The 14150-nt window shown below is 40.1% G+C and overlaps 1 protein-coding gene across 4 annotated transcripts in view; it reads right to left on the bottom strand.

Moving 5' to 3' along the window:
• Nucleotides 1-14150, bottom strand: part of ADAM22 (ADAM metallopeptidase domain 22) — a 245454-nt gene that overhangs the window by 83093 nt on the left and 148211 nt on the right. For all 4 annotated transcript variants that reach the window (XM_089917606.1, XM_089917605.1, XM_022585104.3 and 1 more), the window contains exon 5: nucleotides 3307-3389. In XM_089917606.1, the coding sequence (XP_089773732.1) occupies nucleotides 3307-3389 (83 nt within the window). The remainder of the gene's footprint in view (nucleotides 1-3306; nucleotides 3390-14150) is intronic.

Raw genomic sequence — 14150 nt, 5'->3', positions numbered from 1 at the left:
TGCCCTTTTCACATCTGTAATGTTTTCAACCCAAAGTGCAGTTTCTGAATTTGGATGACACTGCATTTGGAATTTAAAGATAAACAGATGCAGTTTGTAAGATATTACTGACAATATATGCCTAAGGAATCAGTGAGGGGAGCATTTTCAGAACAGTAGACACCAAATATGGCAGTGAACATTCTGCTGATAACAGGCCAGACCCAACCAGAAAGCTGTATGAAACCATCACCCTTTGCCAAAGTTCACATGGATACACCGATTAAGTAGCAAGCAGATTGTTTTGTTTAAATAGCATTGGGTACTATTTCCTCTTGAATTAGGTTAGTAACCAATGCAAAAATCAGTTATTTTTTATTGGATTTAAACATCATGATACATGGTATAAACAAAGCAGATTCTGACACCATCCATGAAGATTCTGGTTCCCTAAATGAATTATTATTATTATTTTGGCCCCAGGGCATGTGGAACTTCCCAGACTAGGGATCGAACCCATGCCCCCTGCACTGGAAGTGTGGAGTCTTAACCACTGGACCACCAGGGAAGTCCTGGTTCCCTAAACGAAAATATGCCATTTTTGATTCTTTAACAATTAAAAAGCATGTGTGTTTCATTTACTTTGTTTGAGGACTGAAAGCTTTCTGTTACATTCATATAAATTCCAAATAGTATACTGAGTCCATCACAGAGCTTATTGATAAAATCCTATAGCTAGGACCAAGTCATTACCGGCCAATTGATTGAGCTAAAATTTTAAAAGCCTGCATCAAAGCAAGATTTTGAAAGGAAATATTCATACAAATTGCCACAAGAGGGCAATAAACTTACATTTGATTCCATTCTTTAATGTTCCCATAGTTACAGGATTTTGTCAAAACATCAGACATACCAGGACCAAAATATTGCCCATCAGTCCTTCGAATTTGAAAAAAAAATGTGCTCCTGCAGGTTCTTTATGGAAAAGATGTGAGTTTGATTATTTTACCCTTTATGTTCTTTAATGGAATTCAGTAAATCAAGAAAAACGAAAAATCTCAACATGTACTTGGTCATTTATAGAAGATGAGTCATGGATGAAATAATATATCTCATATCTAAATCACTGCAATTGAGACAACATAAATTATTTAATATTTAGAAATAGCTCCCCCAAATATTTCTGTCAGCAATGTTTGTTCAGAAGGTAAAATCAAGATGAAAAGTAATAATAAATAACAAAAAGGAACAAGAGTGAACTTATTCAACATGCTCATAAAAGTCTAAGAACACCAAAATACACTTGTACACAGTCCTGACAGTGTCCCTACACATGGTGGGTTTTCTGTTTGTTTCTTCTTGTTTAGTCTTAAATGAAGAAGTTTCTAAAGGGAGAAATAAATTTTACTTAGTTAAAACAACAGAAGCAGGCTCTGCGTTCAACTCCTCAACTAGTCACTAAAACATCCTTAAAGTTCCCTTTCCATCCTTAGAACTGTGTAGGATTAGTAGCTGTTGGTCTGAGGGTCTCAGGTCTGTTAGGGTCCTTAGAAGGCAGTAATACCTTCTCTCTTATTTTCACAATATTGTGTCCATTTGGAAAACTGGGGGGTGGGGGAGGGGAGGGGCAGGGAGGAATTGGAACATGTACTGGGCAAGACACTTACACTGTGACTTTGGACTGAGGTTTTAAGAGGAAGAGAGAGGAAGGAAAAAGCCTAGAACAGACATTTGTTGTCACAAAAGTCGGCAAGCCCAGGGTACTATTCCTGGCTGACAGCTGTGCTCATCTTGAGATCAGAGATGACAATTTTACTGCTGAAGGGGATATCGACGTTTCTTTTTCCAGATTAAGAATGCTGAGGCTCTCAGATATTAGGAACGGATTCCATGTGTGTAAAAATGTCTCCTTATTCAAAGAATTTATTTAAAATTAGTAAAATGGTCCTTTAGAAAAAAACAATAAGCAAATGGAGGTCTATCCTGCTCTCAGGCACGTGACCTGCTTTCTCTGGCCATTTATCTGATCCCTGTGCTCTCTCCTTCCTGCCTCTCACGTACCTACTGCCAGAACATGACCAGAGGCACCACTTAGGCAGACTGGCTAGATTTCCCAGCCTTTCCCATTAGGTCTCTTTCCTCACTTTCTTTGGACCTGTCAGTCGAACCCCTCCTCCTGGAAGATTCTATCAAAGCCTGTTCCAGGGCCCACTCCACCTTCTTCAGGTGACATCTCTCTGGAGCCCTCAGGGATGACCTCATTCAGTGCCCACTCTCAGCTTGCGTTTTTCTCAGGTTTTTTCTCTCTCAAAGAAAACAAATATACCTACCACATTCCATAGCACGAAGCTGGGCTAGATTTAGCTTCCCCACTAGACTGGGAGCTCTTGCGGGCAGGGCTCACGTTCTAATCCCCTTAATATTCCAAGTGGCTGGCACACACCAGATGCTCAATAACTGTTTGTTAGATGAAAAATCCACGTCTCTAACTTGGTAACAGACAGGAAGTATTTTAAAGCCTCCAAACAAAACTTTCACAAAACTAAAGTGCTAGCTGGTTCTGGGCCCCAAAAAGTAACAAGGAGGTTGGATGATTTAGTCTAAGTAGAATGCTGAGGGCTGACACAGTATCTTTATCAGGGGTCACAAGACAAGTAAGAGACAGACAGCCACCTGGGTATCACCATCATAGACAGGATGGAGGAAGCTGATCTATTTCCACAGTAAACGTCAGCAAAACTACTTTGATAGTGAAGGTTACGTAAAAGGAAGCAAGGCCCTGAGGAAGGATGAACTTCGTTCCATAGAGATTTCTGAGAACAAATGAACCCTCCCACGAGTTTGCTGTGAGTTAGATGGGATTCTGGCTGAATAAAGGGCTAAAACACATGAGCTCTTGAGGTCACCTGCAGCCCTTGTCTTTGTGTCAGGAGTTTCTACCTCCTGAAATCTCTATTATTCCATACAAATGTAAAAATGAACATCAAGGAGTATGAGGGGTAGAACGGGTACCAAGGGGCTAAACACCCACGGAAACAGAGAACAAAGTTACCCAAACCACTCCTGTCTCCATCTGGATGAAACTAGAAAAATGTTTCAAACATCACTAAGGATGCATATTACAATCATAGAGCCCCTGGTTTCTGCATCTCTAATTTAACAATCTGCTTGGTTTATAAACCACAAAGAAGAAAAAGATTTGATCCACCACTGATTTAAAATTAGTTCTTGATATAAAATAGAGATTTTGACCACGGTGCATTAAAAATAAAGAAAATAAGTGATTGGAAAAAAAATGGATGATACAAAAAATTTGGGGACACTTACTGAAGTCCATGGCATGTTGACAATGCCACAAATGAGTTAGGGTTTCCTCGGATGTGGCCCTGGTAGTAACAGTGTTCTCCTCCCTGAAAGCAGAAATAGAGAACATAATAAGCCTTTGCCATCACAAAGAGAATCTGCCACAGCGTTTCACAGGTTTCTGCCCACACTGCACCTCCATGTGCAAAGCTCTGTACAATGTTTCACTATCCAGGCTAGTATTATCAAACCATTTCTAACAGAATTATTCATAAACACTCCCAGCGAGCTGACTGCAAATCAAAAGACAGGGAAATAAAAGTTGACTTAGCTTTCCTTTTATGTAGGTGATGATAGACAGAACAAAGAAACAGACTCTGAAATACATATGTGGCCCCCAGCACCAGGAAAAGTTCAATCGGCGATTTCCCCAGTCCTGAGAAACTCAACCTTGAGTAGCAGCAAAATGGTGTGCTTTCCCATAAAGTGAAGTAAGATGAATATAAATCATCTGAGAGTCACTAAATTAAGTTGATGGAAAAAATGCCTATTTTTACAGGTATCAAAACTTGACAAATTTACACTAGTCTTTTCTCCAACCAGGAACGGCTTTACTGGTAAGCAGTCTAGGGTAGGGTTTGAAATTGAGAAGTTTCTTCTAGAAGTGAGCCACATTAATGAAATTCCACTAAGAGACTCATTTGTTTGGATTAAATGTTCCTGGAAAAGGTAACAGGGTAGAGCCTCTGGCATTTCAAGGTGGTACCCCAGTCTTTAGATGCTTGCTACTCAGACTGTGGTCTAGAAAACAGCAGCGCTGGCATCACCAGAAGCACGTCAGAAATGCAGAATCCCAGGGCCCACCCCCGACCTACTGGATCAGAATCAGCATTTTAACAAGGTACCTAGGTGATTCATAGCGCACATTTAAGTTTAAGAAGCACTGGTCTAAATGACCTTTCCCATTCTCCCACTAATCTCTCAATTCCTCAGAAGCTGAAAGCTTTTAATTCAACTGACTCACTGATATGTGAAAGAGCAATGTAGGAAGGACTGAAGGAATGGGTGGTTTAAAGGGGCAAATGTTACCTACTTCACAGTCTGGCTTAAGGACTAACTCCACTTAAAATACTCAGTGCTTGACAAGGGCAGGGGAGAGAACAGGAAGACATAATGATGGAACAAGGTTGAAGACATTTTCTTCACTGGGATTCCAAGGAAGGCAGCCTGGCCTGAGCCTGCTGCTCCTCATGAGATAATCCCACAGGACAGGGTGAGGCTCAGGTTTGCTGAGGGAGCAGAGAGCAGGCAAAATGGCTCGCAGCACAAGCCCTGACGCTCTGACACCTCCAAATTCCCAAGGGAGTCACTGAGAATCATGAACTGAGGACTGGGGTTGGATCGGATGGAGGATAAAATAGGGAGGTACTTCGCGTGTAATTCTGACAGGCAATGGAACCCAGAAGGCCATACACTTAAGGGGAGAAACAAAGCCAGTTCCTGACTTCCGGGGTAGCGTTGGTTTGGATTTAACAGTGTGAGCTATTAGCTCTTTCACTTACTAGCCGTGTAATCTCAAGCAAATCACAGAGCCTCCCTGTGTAATAATCTCATAGGGTTGTTCAGAGGATTAAAGAGCTAACATGCATAAAGGGATTAGAATAATGCATGGCACTTGGTACACCCTCAGTAAATGTTTACTACCATTATGATTACTGTGTGTCTCTTATTGCCCTACTCAGTTTACACACACAATCTCCTTAAATCCTCACATCGCTTCTACAAAGAAATATTGTCGTCTCTATTTCACATAGGAGGTCACAATCTCTGAGAGTCAAGGCTGTCCACCTGGTAAGTTGCCAAGTAGGGGTGCAGACTTTGTGTGAATGTGTGAATGCGAGGCCTGTGTCCTTCCCCCTACATTACTTATGAGTTGGACCTAGAACCTGTGAGTTATGCAATGCAAGCTTCCCCTAGGCTGTTTTTGTTTGTTTGTTTGTTTTTAATTTTTGGAGTAAAGCTGGGGGGTAAATTTAACAGGACTTAAAATTCCCTCTGTTGGGCTGTTGGATTGGTGAACTATCCAAAAGATTAGTGGAGGACAGGTTACTATGTTTCAAATGACCTTGATTTCCTGGACACATTTGATTGGACCAATCAAAACTCTAGCATTTGATTGGCCAGACACAAAAAGCCAACAGTCAATGGGGTGACCTGGAAAGAACAGAGCAGCATTTCTTTAAATTGGACACAGACTAATTGGACACAGACCCAATCAGATCTCTCTCAGAGGTCTAAAACTCACAGTGAAGAGTAGGTAGAAAGATAGTAGAAACAAAGAGAAGCAGAAACCAGGAAGATAATCACAAGAATTACGGTATCAGGTTAGGGAACAATGGAAGCTGACAAGTCATTGTATGTGGGGAAAGTACATCAGAGGTAAAGGCATACAAGACATGTTTTATAAATTACTAAAGTTTTCTTTAAAATACCAACTTTGGGGGCTTCTCTGGTGGCGCAGTGGTTGAGAGTCCGCCTGCCGATGCAGGGGACGCGGGTTCGTGACCCGGTCCGGTAAGATCCCACATGCCGCGGAGCGGCTGGGCCCGTGAGCCATGGCCGCTGAGCCTGCGCGTCCGGAGCCTGTGCTCCGCAACGGGAGAGGCCACAACAGTGAGAGGCTCACGTACCGCAAAAAACAACAAAAAAACAACAACAAAAAAAACCAACTTTGGAAACATGTTATGTTAAATCATAAAAAAGGACAAAGAATTCATGTTTTGAAACAATCCATTATATAGGGGCTAAATAGATGATTAGATAATAGAAAACAGTCTTTCACTAATTTCTGATTCTGATAAATAGGAGTCAATCCCAAAACAGCATATGATCATGATCCATCTGCACAAAAGCCTAACACTGCAAATGAAGTGAAGAGCTCAATATGGTTGAATCATCAAATGTTTCCATGACACTTCAAGAGAAGCACAAACACCAGGGGGGGCCTTCTCCTCAATTTAGACTATTGTAATTCAAATCTTGAGGGTCTCAACTGGCATTATATGTAATTCTTCTAAATAATGGTGGAAATTAATTTTTGTGTTGTAACTTTTTTTTCAGGAATTATTCGCCATAAATCAACAATTATTTCAACTTAGAGCTAAAGTAGATTTTTTTTTCCTTTGACATGCCTGGAAATATTTCTTAGTCCAGAACAGAGGCCTTAATGTTAAAGGGCTTCTTTAATTTATATAAATCTATAGTTAAATTATTAAAATAAATAGACAAAATAAATTTAATAGATTTTTGCTTTTAAATAAGTATTTTCACACATTATTTTTAAAATAATAAATGCTTATGGCAAAAATCCTAAGAATTCAGGTGGTACATGGTAAAGAGTGAAAATATCCCCTTCCTACACATTGTCCAGGCTGCAGTCGCTTCCTAAAAGGTAAGCATTTTTGACAGATTTTGTGTACCACATCAGGAGTTGTCTATGCATATTTAAGGAAATGTGTATATACATAAATATACATACATCCTTTTCAGTGCATAAATGAGTTTACACTACCCATACTGTTCTGCTACTTGAGTTTTTTCCTTAAGGTAACCTTAGCATCAACCTCATTGTTTCAATTGTGGCAGAATATTCTACCACAGGGGTGAACCACAATTCATTTAAACAATCCTGTACAAATGGACATTTAGGTTATTGCAACAAACATTCTTTCATATATTTCTGTGCACTTCTGTCAGTATATATGTACGATAGATCACCAGATGTGTAGGTCAAAGAATATGTGCATTTAAAATTTTAGTGGATAGTTTAAAAGACAAATATAATTGTATTTCTTTACACATATCTGTTTTAAAAGATGCATGGCATTTTAAAATAATAAAATGCATTTTATTTTTTTTGCGGTACGTAGGCCTCTCACTGTTGTGGCTTCTCCCGTTGCTTTTTTTTTTGCGGTACGCGGGCCTCTCACTGTTGTGGCCTCTCCCATTGCAGAGCACAGGCTCCGGACGCGCAGGCTCAGCGGCCATGGCTCACGGGCCCAGCCGCTCCGCGGCATGTGGGATCTTCCCGGACCGGGGCACGAACCCGCGTCCCCTACATCAGCAGGCGGACTCTCAACCACTGCGCCACCAGGGAAGCTCTAAAATGCATTTTATTAAAAATTACATATTTTAATAAAGACTACCATTTAAACCAACTTTCTCAAATCTTATCAATAATAAAGATTCTCCATATCTTCACATGACTTTCTTAAGGAACGAGATGCTTTATGGAAGTAGGTATCATAAAAAATAACCTAAGACAGATGTTGTAGGAAAAGAAAAAAGCCAGCACATCCCAACAGAGTTTAGCTCTTTATCCAACTGCCAGTCTTGGCTTTATTCCTTACTGTCTCTTGTTCCAGAAATAAATCAATTGTCCTTAAAACTTTCTTCATACTCCTTGATTTAATAACACAGTCATAACAGTACAGATGTTTATTTTTAGCTAATTAGATAGTTGTAGCTAAAAAAACTACCCACCTCTATAAAAATGAACTATATGATAATTCACATGTCATATTGGTTTATCTTCCCTGTGGAAAAAAAGCTTACTGAAATTTAATTCTAGAGGAGTCGAAAGAATCATTTATTTGAAAAATTCAAACACAAACCACATTTTTATTAAGCATTCAAAAGAAAAGCAGAATTTATTACAAATATGCTGAGATGATAATGCAAAGGAAGTTACACAGCCTGGGTTATAAAACTATGAAAACCCAATAAAAGAAACTAATTAGAGCACAGCTGCAAGGCCATGGTCATTTGCTCTCCATCCAGACCCTCAAAGGAAACTACAACTTTATCAGCTCCAAGATGGACCAGGGCCACCTCTTCCAAAAAGCCTTCTCAGATTCCCTCCTCCTCATAAAATTAACCTTGCTAACCATTCTTTCTCTGAATTTTCATATTTTATCTCCTTCTACCTGCATTCTTGTTTCTGTCCCATGCCCCCACTAAACTATGGTCTCCTTTCAGGGAAGCACAGGTGCCTGATTTACATCCCCAAGTGTGCTGTTAGGGGGAGAGCCTCCCAGAATCTTAGCTTCCTCATCATTCAAATGGGGAAAATAACAACCCACACTGCCTCACAAAAGGATGCAGTGGAATCCATGAGATACAAAGTCAAGTCCACTGTAAACTGCTATATAATTAGGTGCAGTCAGGCAATATTTACTCAGTGAGGGATTCTATGTGTCCCTCTAGCTATGATTCTCATACTTTATTTGTTAAGACTAACAAATTGTTAAATTCAGGGCATTAGCTAATTAATAATGCAGATTACTGTGTCTCTCGCCCAGAGAGTCTGTTTAGGCAGCTCTGAGGTTAGACCCAAGAATCTGCATTTTAACAAATATCCCATAGTTTTCTTACTCTAAGAATACACTAGAGCAGTGGTCCTCAACCTTGGCTGCATATCAGAAACACCTTGGGGAGCTTTCAAAATCCCAATGCTCAGGCTGTACTCCAACCCAATTAAATCATACTCTCTGGAGACGGGACGCAGGCCTCAGCATCTTTTTAAGTGCTCCAGATGATTCAATGAAGCTACAGTGTCTGAGAGTCCCTGCCCTAAAGAAATATTGCTCAACAGCAGGGGTTCTCAGAACTGACTATCAGAATCACCGTGACTCCCAGAATCATCCACTGGTTCCCAGGCATTCCCTCAGACCTACTGGATCCAAATCTCCAAGGAGAGAGGGCTCTAGGCTTTTTAGGGTTGCAGAAAGTTCCCCAGCTGATTTTGATGATCATATTTGGAATTATTAACCTAAAAATATGCAACCCAATACCAAACCATCCCCAGGTAGAGGATCCCAGAAAGACTGAGATCTTTCAGAGAATGAAAGTGTATGCCATATCCTGGGCATTCTGCTTGGTGATGAATGTACTATTTCATGATGACTGATGAAGTGAATATTAATTTTTCCATTTGACAAGTGAGAAAATGTAGATTTAAAGTGAGCCTTCACACCCAGGTATGCCTGATGCAGAGTCAAGTCTCTTTACGTTGGTGGTTCTCAAAGAGTGGTGTCCAGCCCCAAAGCATCAGCTTATTAGAAATGTAAATTCTTAAGCCTCTCCCCAGACATACTCCATCAGAGGCTCTGGAAGCTCTCCAGTGACTTCCAGGCACTCAAAATTTAAGAACAACTGCTTTTCACTACATCTGCCTCTGCATTTTAAAGGTCCTCATTTACTGAGCTCCCTGAAATCCTATACCAGTCCCTGAGCAAAGTCTAACTGAAGCATAAAAGATATAAACAGCCATAGCTCTTCTCCACTTCTCTTTTTCTCCCAAAGCCAGCTGGTTTTATCAGAAACAGAATTGAGGGCAAAAGGTGAAATAAGAATACGTGAGGGACTTTCTTGGTGGTGCAGTGGATAAGACTCTGCACTCCCAATGCAGGGGGCCCAGGTTCGATCCCTGGTCAGGGAACTAGATCTCATATGCATGCCACGTCTAAGAAGCCCACCTGCTGCAACTAAGACCTGGTGCAACCAAATAAATAAATAAAAATATTAAAAAAAGATTATGTGAGAATTTTACCATGTACAGAGCCAGGAAGAGCAGAGCTATTCTTTGTAGGTGCTGGTAAGAGGGTACCATACAGGATGCTTTGCCAGGACTCAAGGGACTAGAGCAGTCAACATCCCATTAGCCTGGAACTAAGGGGTCTCCCAGGATGCAGGTCATTCAGTGCTCCATCCATGAAAGCCACAGGCAAATCAGCGTGAGTTTGGTCACCCCAAAAGGGACAGGGTTACTGCAGACACTTCCAGACCCAAACACCAGCCTGTAACCCTTGTGTTCCTGCTCTGCTCCCTGAGTCATAGCTCTCTACCCCTCTGTGGGCACCAGTCCACAGGACTGGCTTCTGCCCTGCAGATTGGGGTTCATGCCAGTCATCCTCTTCCATAAGTGAGACCCTTGCTCACTCTAGAAGTTCGCCACCCTGGGTGCACATTAGTGTCATGTTACTGCCACGAGGGAAGTTTTTTTTAAAAAAGATCAAGGCTTATTCCGTGCCATTTATATCAGGACCTCTAGGGATGGAAACTGAACATTATTTTAAACTGCCCAGATGATTCCAACATGCTGCCTTAGGTTGAGAAGCTATGCTCTAGGCAATTTCCCCTTTGCAGGAACTGAAAACCTGTCCCTGAACTCTTCTGCACCCAGGCACGTGCACCGGCCAGACTTCTGTTTGTGGCTGCATGGCTGGAATCTGTTCTGCCGGGCATTTGTCTACAATAGCCTCTTCCCCATTTCCTCCTGATTGGCATTGACATGACGTGCCTCTCCCTCCCAATAGTGAGAAATGACATTTTAAAGTCAAGAATATTCCGAGTCTCCCTAGGGTCATCTACATCAAGGAAATTCCTAGAAAAGCTAAATCTTATTTTGGAGAGGATCCAGCAACCTACCCTGATTAAAATGTATAACCTGGAATTATATAGAATCAGATGGGATTCATAAAAGGGGCATATTTTAAACATTTGTTCAGTTACAGAATGTAAGCTTATCTGATTCTACAGGCTCTCCAAGGAAAATAGACAGAAAAGCAATCTCATCTTATTTTACAGTAAATTAAATTAAATAAAGCTATCACATGGTCGATAATCCATGGATCTACACTATGCATGTCAAAATCTTTACCAGTTCATGCCAAAATAAGAAAAATAAGGGCAATTCAGCCCGTTTTTCATAAAGCTAAATGCATTTAATTTTCATATAACTGTCCTTTGTTTTGAGATTTATTCTTGCCTTCTTTTTATTAAAATTATCCATTTTTAATTTTTAATAGGCTTTTTTATTTTGAAATAATTGTAGATTCACAGAAAAGTTGCAAAGATGGTACAGAGAGTTCTAGTATATCTATCACTCAGTTTCTCCCATTGTTAACATCTTACATCACCTGAGTACGTTTGTCAAAACTAAAAGACTGATATCAGAATGTTACCAATTACTAGGCTCTGAACATTTAGATTTCACTAGTGTTTCCATTAACTTCCTCTTTCTGTTCCAGGATCCAGTCCAGGTTACCATATTGCATTAGTTGTCACAGTCATTCTTTTTGCACTGGGAGCAATAGTAAATAGAATTTAGGTATTTTGAAGGGGCTGTTTCCATATACAGTAAAATAAAAAGACTGGCAACCCTATATTGATCTAAAATTTGTTTTGTTAGTATACTGGGCTATGAAATGCAAGTCCAGGATCAAGAGTATGAATGAATATTTCCTAGACTCTGACTTAGCACTATAGGTTTCAAAATAAGTTTTTTTAAAAACTACCCTTATGTAAACAAGCTTAATTTAAATGACTTATTAAAATGTAATTTTTAATATAACCCATAGAGATAATTTCTGAAAGGTTACTCAATAACACTTTTCTATAACAATAATCTAGGACTCCTCGCTGCCTGAAATTGTTCTGGACTGTCCTTTCAAGGATGTTTGCAGAGTGAAAAGCCTTTGAAGATAGAGCTATCTCCCTCTAGAGCAAAAAAGAAGCATGTTTACTTCCTATGATAAAAGATTCGAGTTTTTTAAATTCAGAATTTCTCTAGTAACACAACATGCTGTGTGTGCAGGTGTCACCTGGCCCTTTCCTCTGTCACCCTCTGGGGATCGAGGCTCACGATACAAGCATAAGAAAATGCAGATATTCTGGCTACTTCTTTGACCCAGGATCTCCTGTCTTCCGCCAGCATAGATGAAACTGCAACAGGCTAACTTGTTAATGTGCAAGTAGGATAAAGTCTTAGACCCTCACAGTTGTTGAAACTTGGATTTCCATTTTCCCCCGAAGATTAGGAGATTTGTTAACAGTGAGCCTCCATTCCCACATTTGCATTTTGCTGTAGGATACAAATCAGCTGCAGATAAGAATAAGATACACATTGTCCATCTTATTACAGCTAGCCTGTCTCTCATTTATACCACTAGTTGACACCTTTGGACATTTGTGTTCGCCATCCCATTCCAGGATACAAGTGTTCAAGCAGTATCAAAATTATCACCTCATTTCAACATCGAAAGCTAAATGGTCCTTCAAAATCTCAGCACTAGGGCTTCCCTGGTGGCGCAGTGGTTGAGAGTCTGCCTGCCGATGCAGGGTACACGGGTTCGTGCCCCGGTCCAGGAGGATCCCACATGCCGCGGAGCGGCTGGACCCGTGAGCCATGGCCGCTGAGCCTGCGCGTCCGGAGCCTGTGCTCCGCAACGGGAGAGGCCACAACAGTGAGAGGCCCGCGTACCGCAAAAAAAAAAAAAAAAAAAAAAAAAAAAAAAAATCTCTCCACTATTTTAATACTCATCGATAAGCACTAGGATCTTGCAGCATAGTTATCAACCGAAAAACGTTTTAAAAACTAAAAGAAGACAAATCTAGCTGACAAAAAAGGAAATAATTTCATTTAAAAATATGCATGGTTCCTGTTGAAGAGGAAAGATATATAAGAATATTATTGCAGCAAATATTCTTGAATATTATTGTAGCGAAAGTTTCTACAAGAAAGGAGAAAAGAGACAGAACTAGAAAGCCAGCCATTGGATATAAATAAAAGTGATAAGCAAGTTTCTTATTGGAAAATGGTGAACACCACAGAAAATAGGAACCATAAATGTCTTATGAGCTCTCAAGTTTAAAAAGAAAAGAAGTCCACTAGAGACACAGTGAACTTAAAATCTATTTTTATTGTTGTGCAGGAATCTTTCCTTATACTGATTTCCCCTGGGTATTGTCAGCTGTGGAAAACAAAACATAAAAATGATGATAGGTTTCCAGGAGTTAAAGCTCACAAGTATCCTAACTGAACAATTGTTAAAGTCTTTTTGAGATGCAATCCATTTTTAAAAGTTAAAGACTTACTCCCTCTCCTCTTGTATGTAGGCTCAGGCACCTCCAGCACATGCTCTAATTGTTTTTACATCAGTTATAATAAAAATGCCTTCTGTGTTCATTTCCTAGGACTCTCATAACAGATTACCAAAACCTGGGAGGCTTAAAACAACAGAAATTTATTCTCTCACAGTACTGCAGATGAGAAGTCTGAAATCAAGGTGTTGGCACAGCCATGCTCCCTCTAGACAAGAATCCTTCCTTGCTTCTTCCTAACTTCCAGTGGTTGCCAACAATTCTAAGTGTTCCTTGTCTTGGAGATGTAACCTCCAATCTCTGCCACCTTCTTCACATGGCATTCTTCCTCTGCGTCTGTCTCTGCATCTCTGTGTCTACACTTCCTTCTTATAAGGACACCAGTCATTGGATTAGGGCCCTCCTCTTAACATGATCACACCTGAAAAGGCCCTGTTTGCAAAAAAGGTCACATTCACAGGTACCAGGGGACATGACTTTTGAGGGGACACTATTCAACATAGTACAATTTCTCATCTCTTTCAATGTGACCAATTGAATTTTTATATTCCTAATCCAGAGATTTTGCTTCTAAGAAGCTTGGCTCAGTGAAATAAACTGCAGGTGTCTACTACAGCAGCCCTCATCTAAAAAGATTAACCCGTATCTTAATTACCTCTAGCCAGACATTCTAGTTTCCCATAGCTTAATTTAACAATACTCATCATTATTTTACACAAATAATACGGTAAACCTGATCTTCAGTTCTTTTATTAAGTCTAACAGAGCTTCCAAAATTGCTTATTTTTAACCAGAAAATAGGCAAGAAAAATTATTTTTCAGCTGTCAGGTAATCATTTACAGACCTATTAATATAACAATGTCTGATCAGACTACGAAAAGATTTTAGGTTCCCACAGAATGCTCCTCAGCAACCAATTACTGTA

The sequence above is a fragment of the Delphinapterus leucas genome, chromosome 9 (genome assembly GCF_059928025.1).
Source record: "Delphinapterus leucas isolate spDelLeu-1000000601 "Yukka" chromosome 9, BTC_Dleu_Yukka2, whole genome shotgun sequence".
Taxonomy (NCBI): Eukaryota; Metazoa; Chordata; class Mammalia; order Artiodactyla; family Monodontidae; genus Delphinapterus; species Delphinapterus leucas.
Note: the sequence above shows the minus strand (reverse complement) of the source record. Positions and strands in the feature narration are given on the sequence as shown.